The 14,120-nt window shown below is 35.3% G+C and overlaps 1 protein-coding gene across 1 annotated transcript in view; it reads right to left on the minus strand.

Moving 5' to 3' along the window:
* KAT6A (lysine acetyltransferase 6A) overlaps positions 1-14,120 on the minus strand; it is a 108,740-nt gene that overhangs the window by 16,919 nt on the left and 77,701 nt on the right. Inside the window, exons 9-10 of the mRNA XM_068531984.1 lie at positions 11,534-11,649; positions 1,129-1,270 (exon numbers count right to left, since the gene is read on the minus strand). Of these exons, the coding sequence (XP_068388085.1) occupies positions 1,129-1,270; positions 11,534-11,649 (258 nt within the window). The remainder of the gene's footprint in view (positions 1-1,128; positions 1,271-11,533; positions 11,650-14,120) is intronic.

The raw sequence follows: 14,120 nt of genomic DNA on the forward strand, positions 1-14,120 counted from the left end.
TCTTCTAAAATACATATAAGTAAAACAAGGTAAAACTATAGTTTAATCTGTGCCAGCAGCTAGAAGCAATGTAATCTGACTGCCATGATGAGATTTCCCCCAAATAAAGCTACTCAAGGGATTATCATCTATTGTCAGAAGCACCAAGCAGGTTCCCTAGGCAGCAACCTGGCAAGTGAGGTATTTCTTGGACGCTGGTTGGCCAAGATCAGGAGGACTGGGCTGTATGCTCCCCATACCCCTGTAATTCTTGGCATTGCTGGAGCCAGCTCTTTTATGAAAATGCCAACGATTGCCTACATCAGACCCAAAGACATTGACATTTCAAGACTACAATTTCTTTAGCAATTTAAGTAATTTATTGTACACCACATCCTTTCCCTCCCCACGAGGTCAAGAGCTCCTCTATTCCTCACCTAAAATAAAGGCTTTGGGAAGATGAAGAAAGTGAGGGATGGAATAGTTCCTGGCAATCTGAAATTCTATCATCAGAGTAATTAACAGAACTGAGCACATGGAAGGTACCCAATTAATACTTGGCAATTAAACCACAGAACTGAGATCAAGAAATTAAAAACCACTACTAACAACACAGAATCACAGATGTAGCGTAAGTCATACAACCATGATGCAGTCAGGAAATATATTAAGATTTATTCAATATACAGCTATTACACATACCTCTACACAATATTCCTTTAAATAGAGCAGTAGAAATCTTTTTATTTAAGTGCCATATTTCATAGATTCTAAGACACAATCTTATCACATCTAAACATAAGTAAAAATCTGTTGGCATTTAATAATCAAATGGAGTCTTATATATCATAATTAGCAGTACCTTTACCTTCTCAGTGGTACATAAAATAAGATATATTACAACTGATGTCTTTGATTCAATGAAATACAGAATAGTTTATTCAGAGATCAAGCTTGTGAACTTCGTACCACTTAGATTGGCCTAATTCTGCTTCTCCCTTATACAGCTGAATTACTGACTCAATAGTGAATGAACAACAGTAAAATAACATTTCCAAAAAAAAATCAAGTTGTGCAATTAGATAAAGTACAGGTGGCGCTGTATTTGAAATGGGTAGGAAGACAACTACTAAACATCTTCTACTTTACCTCAAAGACAGAAATGTTATTCTTTCTATAAATCTCATTAGCAGGAGGATGGAACCAACCACATTTCTTCATGTGCTGCTGTAGAATAGTTCTACTTTTCATATATTTTAGACAGAATTCACAGAGATACAACTTAGGCAGCCTGTAAAAAATAATTACACAAATAAGAGGGCTTTATATTTTATAAGACTTTAAACTTTCATCACTATTCTTTTTTGATTCTCATTACTACCCAGGTAAAAAGGTAAAGAATGTATCGTTATCCCCATTAATCAAATGAAAAAAAGGAAAAACAAAAACTAAAGATAAAACTAAGTTGAATAACAGGATCCAACTAATTAACGGCAAGAAGGCAGGGGTGAGAATCAATTCACCCAATTCAGTGCTCTTCCTATTAGACTAATACTTTGCAGTCTTTTTAAGTTACCCACGGGACAGACATGAAAATCTCACCTTCTCTACTCCTTGATAATCTCCAGTAAGTAAAAAGTAAAGTCTACCTTGAGAACACACCAATAAGTGAAGAAGATTTTGTTACACTCTATATTCTTTCTTCCTTTATTTGATCATTCACTCATTAATTTCAGAAAATGAACATTTATTGAATACTGACTATCAGGCCCCTGTGCTAGGTACACTAGGTACAGAGTGCTGAGTAAGATGGACATATAGTAGGTATTATAAAAGCAGATTTTGTATATCTTTTTAAGTATAAAATTATAATATGTTTTTTTCAAGTTAGGACATACTACACTACCTCCTTCTTTCCACCGGTGAAATTCTGGCTTTCTCTCTAGTTAAATATCACATTAAATCCTGCAACTCAAAAGTCTATTTTTCAAGGTGAAATAAAATTTCAATTTATTCATTCACATATTCTCCGTTATAGTCATATCATTTATATTTATTCAACAGTCTTGCTATTAGCCGTATTGCTAATAGCAAGACTATTAGCTATTAGTCTTGCTATTGCCATTAGCAAGACTGTTAGCTATTATTATTGCTATATTAGCCGTAGTTTAACAGGATTTCTTCCTTATCATGTCCCTTTTATGAGGAGCTAGGCAACAAAGTGATGAGATCAGTTCATAAAGTAACAGAAGGAACATAACCTAAAACTAAAAACCAGTGGCTTTTATATGTATTTTAGTCTGAACTGAGAAGACCCCCCATGGCTCTCTATTATAAAGTATACACCCCATGTATCCTCAGCACAGAGGCTTCCGTGCATCCTGAACTGTGTCCAAAACCGGTAAGCACGCCTTGGTAAGCTAAGATCTGACCCTACAATGAAAACTGCATATGTGAAAATACTGGATGATATGATGACAAAGAATATAATCCAAATAAAATACTGTATCTTCCCTCATATAAATAAGTACTGAGGCTGAAGGAAATTTAAAAAAAAAACAACCTCATTAATTTAGTTGCCATCAATTTAGATAGCTATGCTTTAAAAAGATTAATCTGGAATTAAAGAAAAAGTAGATTAATGTACAAAATTGTTTGCTTTGTTCATGTGTGAAGACCATAACTATTTTTTCAAGTTCTACTTTAGAAGCAGCTTTTGAAGCATATTTATCTGAAAACACCTAACATTCAACTAAAGCCTTTCCCAGGTGTATTATGGAACACTAGTTCTGTATACACTTAAGTGTTTCATGCTCAAGTAAAGTGGGAAAAGGCATGTGATTAATTTTTTCTTCTCCCTTGGGGATTCACAATGTGTATTAATTCCTTCTCTACAATCCCACATCTTAGTTTTAAAACTGCCATTCAGCACACTAAAAGCTTCCATGGAACTGCTGTGGTATACAGTATTTCTAAATGTCTACAATATGTAACACAAAAATAATATCTAATGTTAGTCAAACTCAAACAACCCAAAATTATATCATTAGTACAAAAAAAAGCCATTCCAAAATAAAGTACTGAGTGAAACAAATAATGACTGACATTATAAATAAAAGAAGCAGGAGCCAAGAGCATAGAAAAGAAAGGCTTCCTAGGCCACTCTGCTTATTTCCTTTGCATGTTGCCTCAAACTACTCAGAGAAGGAACGACAGCAGGATAAACAGCTTTTTCCTTCTTTACCGCCAGAACTAAAAAAAACCTCAAGATGAAATGGCCCCAGTTGTATACTTCATCATGTTATGTGGGCACTAAATGTACTGCATCTCAAAGATGACCCACAACTGCCAGCCTTGTCTTTCTGAATATCTTGGATTTTGAACAATTTCTTCTTCAAAGGAAGGTGGAGGAATGAGGTTCTCCCTATAAATGTACTTAATGGCATCCTCCTCCCTGCAACTACTCTACTACTTACCTATTCTTTGCCTGTTCTAAATTCTCAATGAGTTATATCTAGAAAAGACAAAAACTCTCTGAAAAGATACATGAACCTCAATGTTCATAGCAGCACTATTTACAATAGCCCAGACATGGAAGCAACCCAAGTGCACATCAACAGAAGATGTGGTGCATATACATACACACCAATATACATACAATGGAACATTACTCAGCCATGAAGAACGAACTATTGTCATCTGCAGCACCATGCATGGACCTAGAGAATATCATACTAAGTGAAGTCAGACAGGGAAAGACAAATATTTTATGGTATCATTTATATGTGGAGTCTAAAAACAAATACAAATGAATCTACATACAAAACAGAAACAGATTCACAAACACAGAAAACAAACTTATGGTTACCGAAGGGGAAAGGGAGGGCGGAAGGGATAAATTAGGAGTATGGGATTAACAGATATAAACTATATATAAAATAGATAAGCAACAAGAATCTACTGTGTAGCACAGGGAACTATATTCATTATCTTGTAATAACCTACTGATATAGTGGAAAATAATCTAATATATATCAAATTATTTATAATATATATAAATATATATAACAGAATCACTTTGCTGTACACCTGAAACTAATACAATATTGTAAATCAACTATACTTTAAAAAATAAATTCTCAATGACCAATTTTAACTCGTTGCAACATGAAGATATAGAAGAATCCTTGAGTATAGGTTCAGTGTGACAGCTAAATAATACAAATAAATATTTCCTACAAATGTGAATCTGAAAAACCTAAACAAAATTCTGAGCTTTTTGAAATAAGAAAGAAAGTAAGGGACAGAGAGATGGAGGGAGGGAAGAGAAGAGAGGGGGAGGGGGAAGGGAAGGGGGGGAGAGGAGGGAGGGGGAGGGAAGAGAGAAAGAACCAGTGACTTTTCCAGGTTACAATAATGACAAATGCCAACTTCAAGGTGTTTACTTGGAATAGCAAGATGTATGGCACTTTATTGATTATTTTTTAAAAAACTTCACTGGGCCTTATTATGTGAAAACTAATTAAATAGAAGCAAGCATAATATGATCTAGTTTATTCTAGATCACTTCCTGCTGAAAACATTTTTAAAGCCTCCTACTTATTTTTCTTTCTTTTTTTTTTATTGAGGTATGGCTGATGTACAATAAGTCCCAGGTGCACAACACAGTTATTCACAATTTTTAAAAGTTATACTCCATTTATCGTTATTATTAAAATATTGGCTATGTTCCCTGTGCTGTACAATATGTCATTTTAGCTTATTTATTTTATACATAGTAGTTTGCACCTCTTCATCTGCACCACTGTCTTGTCCCTCCCCCTTCCCTCTCCCCACTGGTAACCACTAGTTTGTTCCCTGTGTCTGTGTGTCAATTTCTTTTTTTGTTACATCCACTAGTTTGTTTTATTTTTTAGATCCCACATATAAGTGATATCATATAGTATTTTTTTTGGTCTGACTTATTTACTAAGCATAATACCCTTCAAGTCCATCCATGTTGCTACAAATGGCATTATTTCATTCTTTTTTATGGCTGAGTGGTATTCCTTTGTCATATGTACATATATATATATACACACACACACACACATACATAAAGAATATGTTATATATACGTAACATCTTCTTTATCCATTCATTTGTTGATGGACACTTAGGTTGCTTCTGTGTCTTCACTATTGTAAACAATGTTGCTATGAACACTGAGGTGCATATATCTTTTCGCTTTAATGTTTTTGTTTTCTTTGGATATATACCCAGAAGTGGAATTGTTGGATCATATGGTAGTTCTATTTTTAGTTTTCTGAGGAACCTCCATACTGTTCTGCACAGTAACTGCATAAATTTAAATTCCCACCAACAGTGTACAATGGTTCTCTATTCTCCACATCCTCGCCAACATTTGTTATTTGTAGATTTTTTGATGACAGCCATTCTGACAGGCATGAGGTAATATCTCATTGTGGTTTTAATTTGCATTTCTCTAATGATTAACAATGTTGAGCATCTTTTCACATGCCTGTTGGCCATCTGCATGTCTTCTTTGGAAAAAGATCTATTCAGGTCTTCTGCCCATTTTTTAATCAGCTTGGTTTTGAGGTTTTTTTGTTTGTTTGTTTGATGTTGAGTTGTATGAGCTGTTTATATATTTTGGATATTAACCTCTTATTGGTCATATCATTTGCAAGTATTTTCTCCCATTCAGTAGGTTGTCTTTTCATTTCATCAGTGGTTTCCTTTGCTGGGCAAAAGCTTTTTAAGTTTAATTAGGTTCCATTTGTTTATTTTTGCTTTTGCTTCCTTTGCTTTAGGAGACAGATCCTAAAAAAAACTGCTGTGATTTATGTCAAAGAGTGTTCCACCTATATTTTCTTCTAGAAGTTTTATGGTTTCAGGTCTTATCTTTAGGTCTTTAAACCATTTTGAGTTTATTTTTATGCATGGTTTAAGAAAATTGTCTAGTTTCATTCTGTTGCATGTAGCTGTCCAGTCATCCCACCATCATTTACTGAAGAGACTGTCTTCTCCCCATTGTACATTCTTGCTTTCTTTGTCATAGATTAATTGACCATAAGTGCGTGGGTTTATTTCTGGGCTTTCTATCCTGTTCCATTGATCTGTGTGTCTGTTTTTGTGCCAGTACCATACTGTTTTCATTACCGTAGATTTGTAGTATAGTCTGAAGTCAGGGAGCATGATGCCTCCAGCTCTGTTTTACCTTCTCAAGATTGTTTTAGCTATTCAGGATCTTTTGTATTTCTACACAAATTTTAAAATTTTTGTTCTAGTTCTATGAAAAATGCCATTAGTAATTTGATAGGGACTGCACTGAATCGGCAGATTGCCTTGCGTAATATGGTCATTTTTAACAATAATAATTCTTCTAATCCATGAACACAGTATATCTTTCCATTTGTTTGTGTCATCTTCAATTTCTTTCATCAATGTCTTAACAGTTTTCTGAGTACATGTCTTTTACCTCCTTAGGTAGGTTTATTCCTAGGTATTTTATTCTTTTTGATGCAACTGTAAATGGGATTGTTTCCTTAATTTCTCTTTCTGATAGTTCACTGTTAGTGTACAGAAATGCAACAGATTTCTGTATATTAATTTTGTATCCTGAAACTTTACCAAATTCACTGACGAGCTCTAGAAGTTTTTTGCGGCATCTTTAGGATTTTCTATGTATAGTAGCATGTTATCTACAAACAGTGACAGTTTTAATTCTTCCCTTCCAATCGCGATTCCTTTTATTTCTTTTTCTTGCCTGACTGCTGTAGCTTGGACTTCCAACACTGTGTTGAATAAAAGTGGTGAGTGGGCACCCTTGTCTTGTTCCTGATCTGAGAGGAAATGCTTTTGGCTTTCCATAAATGAGTATGAAATTAGCTGTGGGCTTATCATATATGGCCTTTATTATGTTGAGGTATGTTCCCTCTATGCCCACTTTCTGGAGAGTTTTTATCATAAATGGATGTTGAATTTTGTCAAAAGCTTTTTCTGCATCTACTGAGATGATTATATCATTTTTCTCCTTCAATTTGCTAATGTGGTATATATATCACACCGAATGATTTGCAGATACTGAAAAACCTCTGAATCCCTGGGATATATCTCACTTGATTATTGCTTACGATCATTGTTTATGATCATTTTAATGTATTGTTGTATTTGGTTTGCTAGTATTTTGTTGAGGATTTTTGTATCTATGTTCATCAGTGATACTGGCCTGTAATTTTCTTTCCTTGTGGTATTTTTATCTGGTTTTGGTATCAGGGTGATGCTGGCCTCATAGAATGAGTTCAGAAGCATCCTTTCCTCTGCAGTTTTTGGGAATAGTTTGAGAAGGACAGGTGTTAACTCTTCACTAAATGTTTGGTAGAATTCATCTATAAAGCCATCTGGTCTTGGGGTTTTGTTTATTGGAAGTTGTTTTATTACTGATTCAATTTCATTACTGAGAATTGGTCTGTTCATATCTTCTATTTCTTCCTGCTTCAGCCTTGGGAGATTGTAAATTTCTAGGAATTTTTCCATTTTTTCTAGGTTGTCCATTTGATTGGCATACAGTTGTTTGTCATAGTCTCTTATGCTCCTTTGTATTTTAAAAGCCTCTTACTTTATTAAAACCAAGTCTACTGGGATGACACTGTTAGTCTAAAGGGAATCATCCAATAAAACTCCAGGAAAAAACAAAACATTTCTTCTAGTAATAGTACACAAATGGCTGCAGTTCTCTCAATGAAAAGATATTATCATATAGGAAAAACATTAGATCACACGAAATGAAATGCAGTTACTGAGATTATGAATACTCCCTGCCCTAAAGAATACTGCTGGGTGCTGCTTTCTGTCATCTTCTTCCTGAGAGCACCTCGGCCTTGACTATCAAGTAGGTGTATGGTCACTGTGATTAGCTGCATCATGCGGTATAGCCCCCATACTTGACATTTATTTTAAAGCCACCCATTACATGGACACCACAGTCTATGAAGTCAGGACTGGGCTGCAGCTTGTTGGTTCCCTTACTTCTAGGATGATGCGAATATTCTTCCTAGAAATTCCTACAATACCTTCTTGGCTTTTGAACATTGCCCAAGATAGTAGCAGTTTGTGTGACTTTTATAATAGGTCAACTTGTAGTAAAATTTTAATACAATAAAAATTACATCAAATACTACTTAAGTCAAAGACTATGGTACAAGCCATCTAAGATCAATCTAGATATCAATGCTGTATGGAGTAGTGAAGCACAGAGGTTAAAGGTTATGGCTATATGGTAAGAGAAAAGTGGGATTAAATCCTGGTTCTGCTGCTTATAAACTGTACGGTCTTGAATATGTTTGCTGGGTCCTAGGCTGTAAAACGAAGAAAGCAATATCCACCTCACAGAATTATTCCAGAGATGTCTAGTCCAGTAGCAAGCTCAGTGAATGGTAACTATAGCTGCTATTATTTATAATTAGTAATATGAATATTTTTATTCTTTCATCCATTTTACGTCATCATTTAATCGTCATTCAAGGACTTCAAGGAGGCTGTTCTTTAGTAACTGGGGCTGTCATAATCTACGCATCAAATCAAGTCAGGAACAGGATAAAAAGGTAGAGCAAGGTTCCTAAGCTACTCAATAATATGGGAATCTGCCTTCTTAGGATCTTAATATGCTCTAGCAGCAAAGAGGTCATTAAGAAGCTAGGCACTAAGCAGCTCAGGAGTAGAGGCTATCCCATGATCACAGTTCCTCTTGCCTCTAGCCCATCAATGTCATGTTTTTAAAGGCAGAGCAGGACCCTCTATGGACCTGTCTTCCATGTGTGTGCATCACATGGCCCTGTTGGAGAAACCTAGGGTTAAGACTCTGGTTTCTATTTTTCAACATCTGAGACTTAATCATACTGCTCCCAAATGAAGCAGCATTATTGCTTCATTGTTGTTGTTTCATTTTGTTTTGTTATTTTTTTAAGTCATGGATGCAAGATTACTTAACATACACTACACACACAAATATCTGAATATTATAGGAGACAATGCATAATAATCCCACTTCCCAAAAGATTTTTCCTCCTGTGATCGTTTTTGTTTTTGCTCCAATTGTCCTATTTTGCATGCTTTAGGATTTGGAATTTTTTAAAAAGTGTTTAAAACCTTTAACAACAAGAAAATAATTTGAAGTAATTTAGCAGAGAATAATAGTCATTAACAAAGTAAAAATACAGGTTTATTATTTGGAAAACATAAGATCTCTAGACATTATAGTCAACTCAAGTTTAAAAGAACTCAGAAGTGAAACAAGCCTAAACTCATTTTAAATAGATATATGTGGTTTTCTAACAATGTACTTAAAATTATGAATAGATAGAAAAAAATCATAATTATCAATACTAAAGAGCTTATTAAATTACAGAATATTTTCTGATGGAAAATTCAGGGAACCCTCCACAATGGTGGATAAGGAAATGAATAGAAGATGTCTAAAATTCTACTTAAGAAAGTTGATGAATTTTACAGTTCTTACCCTACTGCTGCTTTCTATTACAATTCCTATTATACTTTTCTGGTTCTTTACTTTTCTGCTGGCAATGTCTGTTCATTCTTTCACTGATAACTAATCCCCTCAAAGCTGATTAAGAAGTCACGTTCTAGTGACAACCTCATCAGAACAAAAAGCACATTTTTAATGAGGCTTAATATCTTAAAATCAACAGCCTCATGGTTGGGTCCATTCTCATCTTCTCTCTATCTCCATTCCTGAGTAAATGGAGTTCTTCTCCTCCCCTTGAGAGGAAGAAAGAAGGTGCCTGTGGTTCCAATCTCTGCGCTACAATCCCTGGAACAGGTGACACATGTGTTGAACAAGCTTTCTTTTCTAAGTGGAGCACTCTTGTGATTTGGACAGCTCACTTAAAAAAGGCAATAATTTATTTTAAATTTATTTTAAATTACTATTACTTTAAATAATAATTTATTAAAATAATTTATTTTAATGAAGGAATTAATTCCTCAACTTTGTTGTTCTTGATCACACAATATCCTGGCTATCCAGAACTCCTGAGGAGGAAATTGCACTGAATACCTGTGTTCTGTAGGTAGTTGAGGAATTTCCTTCCCTCTTTTAATATATACACATAAAATAATATATAAATATAATTTAATCTTTTTAACAAACTCAGATTGTTGTTCTTCCATGAAATAAACAGAATGCTGCCTTAAAGATCTACCACAGAGTTTGGGGCTAACTGACCCTACAGTAAATGGGTCTTAGTCTGCTGTGTTTCATGAGCTTTATGTTAGTTTCCTTGAGTTTAGCTTTGTCTCTCTCTCTCTCTCTCTCTCTCTTTTTCTTTTGGTCACTGAGGTCTAGGTCTGTAAGAACATTCTCATTCTTATTTTTCTATTTCTGTTAGACTTGGAAACCAGACAAGCAAGTTATTAAGTTACATGGAAAGAAAAAGTTTAAAAAGATACTGAGTTCTAGTTTTTTAACAATTATACTGGCCTATTCCCAGCTTCTTAGAAATAACCCATATTAAAGCACTGTGTATACTATAAAGCACTAAATAAATCACTGTCAGTATAATTATTTTGGCTAACATTTTAGACAAACCATGTCACTAGATAGGTAAGAAGTTATATAATGAGTACTTTGAATACGTGTTTAACCCACAGAGCACCGTAATTTATTATTCCTAACAACACTCTGCTAAATGGGAAACTGAGGCATATGTAGCTTATGGATTAAAGAAAGAATTACTATGACTGCCGTACTTCAAATGGTAGGCCAGTATTTAATTTTTTGACCAAATCTTATTTTAACTATTTTAATTTCAACCCTAAAAGAAAAAAGTAATAATAACTGACATTACTGGGCACTCACCATTTTGAAGTGACTTACATATTTCAACTCATTTAATGTTCACAATAAACCTCATGAAGTAAGAACTACTGTTATCTCTATTTTACAGATGAGGAAACTGAGGTACCAAGTAGCTGGGTAACTTAAGGTTATGTAGCTTATAAATGTCAGAGTTGAGTCATGAAACAAATCTGGCATGCTGCCTTATCCCAAAAAGCTGGTGACTGACCAGTTTTTATATCTAGAAACCCAAGCCATTTATATGTAATATTTGTCCAATTATTCCTGGGAAAACAAATCATTTACTAAGTTTGTTAAATTATAAAAATTTAAATAAAAGGCTACTCAGTGAAACTTTATTTATAGTTAAAAATAAGAATCTCCCTTTTAAAAAAATTCTTAGTGTGAGGTATGAAGGCAAATTTCTCATAAACAAGAAATGTTCCCCTTTCATTCTGACAATGTGTCAGGTTTCCAATCTTAAGTAATAGCTTTTGGACAGAATACAGCAAAGAAAATCTAAAGCCAACTGAGATTAAGTGGCTGCCAAAGTATGCTGCTATTATGGACATTTAAAACCAACCAGTTTTTTCAAATGTAAAAACATGAACTGCACTACAGTGTCTCCAAGATCCCTTCTAGTGCTGAAGTTCTATGAATCTAAGAACGGAAGGTAAATGGTTTCTTAAAACATACCTTGAGTATTCTTGAGGATATGGAGAAGAGTACCAGGTGTGGATTTCATACTTCCCAAACTCAATAACAGAGGGACAGCGGACTTGCGGATCAGGGGGACCGGTCACTCCAACTTTCTGTGCAGTGAGAAAATACATTAATTACGTAAGTTAGCTAAATTAAATACACTCAGACAGATGACAAAACCAACAAAACAAAAAAAAAAACCCATCTGAATCTAAGTGTCGCCTTCTCAGGATTCCACAGGAAAATTTTAAAAGCCAGGAACAAGCTAATAAGTTTTGAAATAAGCTGTACTATTCTTTAAATAGAGCATCCAAATGAAGAATAAAAATGCTAATAAATCTCTTAGAACCAAATGCAGCTGGTGACATTGCAGTTTCCACATTTAATAATCCTGTGAATATCCTCAACTAAACTCACTCCTTAATCACTTCGTTGTTAAAGAGACCCTGCCAGCACTTGGGGATATAAAGTCAGGGGTGGGGAGGAGTGCTTGCTGCCCACTGGCCGAGATCACATGTATAGTGTCCCAACTGACAGCAACAGCAATGACCTACTAAACACGTGAGCACGTACAGAAAGGAACCATCCTCCAGTTTGTGAAAATAGATATTAAGGAATATGACAAAACAAGTAAGAGTCTTCATTTTACACTGCCCCTAAAATTCCCTTCTTAGTGGCTTTCATAGGTTTAACCAAAGAAAGTAATACTCTGTTAAACACATACTTTTATCCCTTTTTATCTATCTTCTGTTTATAATTAAAATAATTTCTATACCCCCATCCCTGCAATAACCTGAACTACACTATCTTAAAAAAAAAGAATAACTTGCAAAGCGTTTAGGACTTCCACAGCAGCAGTTCAAATATAAGCCACTGCTAATGACTACAAGGATCAGGTTTTAACACCTTAAATCCAAGGGGAATTTGATTTGCCCTGCACCCAATATAGCCAGATTCATATATGTATACATGTATATAGGCATACCTCGGAGATACTGTGGATTCGGCTCCAGACCACAGCAACAAAGTGAATATCGCAAGTCACACGAATTTTTTGGTCTCCCAGTGCATATAAAAGGACTTACACTACACTCTAGTCTATTAAGTTTGCAATAGCATTATGTCTAAAAAAAACAATGGACATACCTTAATTTAAAAATACTTTACTGCTAAAAGACGCTAGCCATTATCTGAGCCTTCAGCAAGTCACCATAACAGATCACGAGAACAAATATAATAATAACGAAAAGGTCTGAAATATTGCAAAAATTACCAAAATGTGACAGAGGCACAAAGTGAACAAATGCTGCTGGAAAAGTGGTGCTGATACACTTGCTCAACTCAGAGCTGCCACAGCCTTCAATCTGTAAAAACCTAACTGTCTGTGAAGCACAATAAAGTGAAGTGCAATAAAACAAGGTATGCCCCCGTGTGTGTTATGCATATAACATATAATATATATGCATATGTATTTATTATGGATATTCTATAAACATTAACTGACTTTTTTTTAAAAAAGGAGCTAGAATTTAGCCTAATCAAACACGAGTATTAATAACTCTTCAAACGAGCAACCAAAATTATCCTTCAACTTCATGCTTTAAAAACCACTGCGAGATTACTAAAGTCTCTTGATGGAGCTCGTGACAAACACACACACACACACACACACACACACACACACACACACACACACCCCTTCTAACAAAACTAAAAAAAATCCGAGGTTTTTATTCACTTTTCGTATAAATTCATTTGAGGAAGAAGGCTTTGCACCACACCTCATCTGAGAGCTCTCTCTGGTCTTTCTAACCAGTCCCTTTTATAAAAGGCCAAGGGACTTGTCTCAGGTTTCACGCTGGAACACAAGCCAGGTGAAACCTCACCTCTTCCTCAGACACCTCAAAACAAAAGACAAACATCTATTAGTTGGATAAACTGTGTTATGACACCAAGGAGTACTGAGGCTCTTCCAAAGGCAAAAATCAAAAAGAAAAACACAAGACAGGGTTAAAATAAGATTTTTTTCATTTCTGAAAACCAAAATAGAACTCTGCAAAAGAGCTTAAACACACCGTTCTTTAAACTACATTCCAGAATCATGTATTCTAATTCACAAAGTAGTATCTTTTAGCCTATCTTCACAGCTCAAAACAACAAGAATAGTAGTACAGAAAATATCAGAATAACCAATATCAGAAACCAAATTTAACTTCCTGAGTCAAGGATCAAACAGGAAGCACGAAAGAGTGAGACCATGCACCTGCTGTGGCACCGCCTGTTGTGTGAGAGCTTTCCCATCCGCTGCCTGGCGCTCCTCCAGGTGGATGCCCAACGCAAAAGTGGACACCCAGGCCCAGGCCAACTGTCTGCACATCGCCGCCACGAGGAGGGTCTATGTAAAACCAGACTCAGAGCAGACCTTCTCTGCCTTCGCAGCCCTCGCCTTCCTGCACTGTGAGATGCAAACAGCCACAGGGTTCCACGACCTCCAGCTCCCTTGGGAAAGAAGCCTCTGAGCCAGTGTGTTTCCCTTTACCAAGGTCTGGAAATTAACAAAGGCTCTGTGCAGTGAGGAAGT

This window comes from Eschrichtius robustus, chromosome 21, assembly GCF_028021215.1.
Source record: "Eschrichtius robustus isolate mEscRob2 chromosome 21, mEscRob2.pri, whole genome shotgun sequence".
Lineage (NCBI taxonomy): Eukaryota > Metazoa > Chordata > Mammalia > Artiodactyla > Eschrichtiidae > Eschrichtius > Eschrichtius robustus.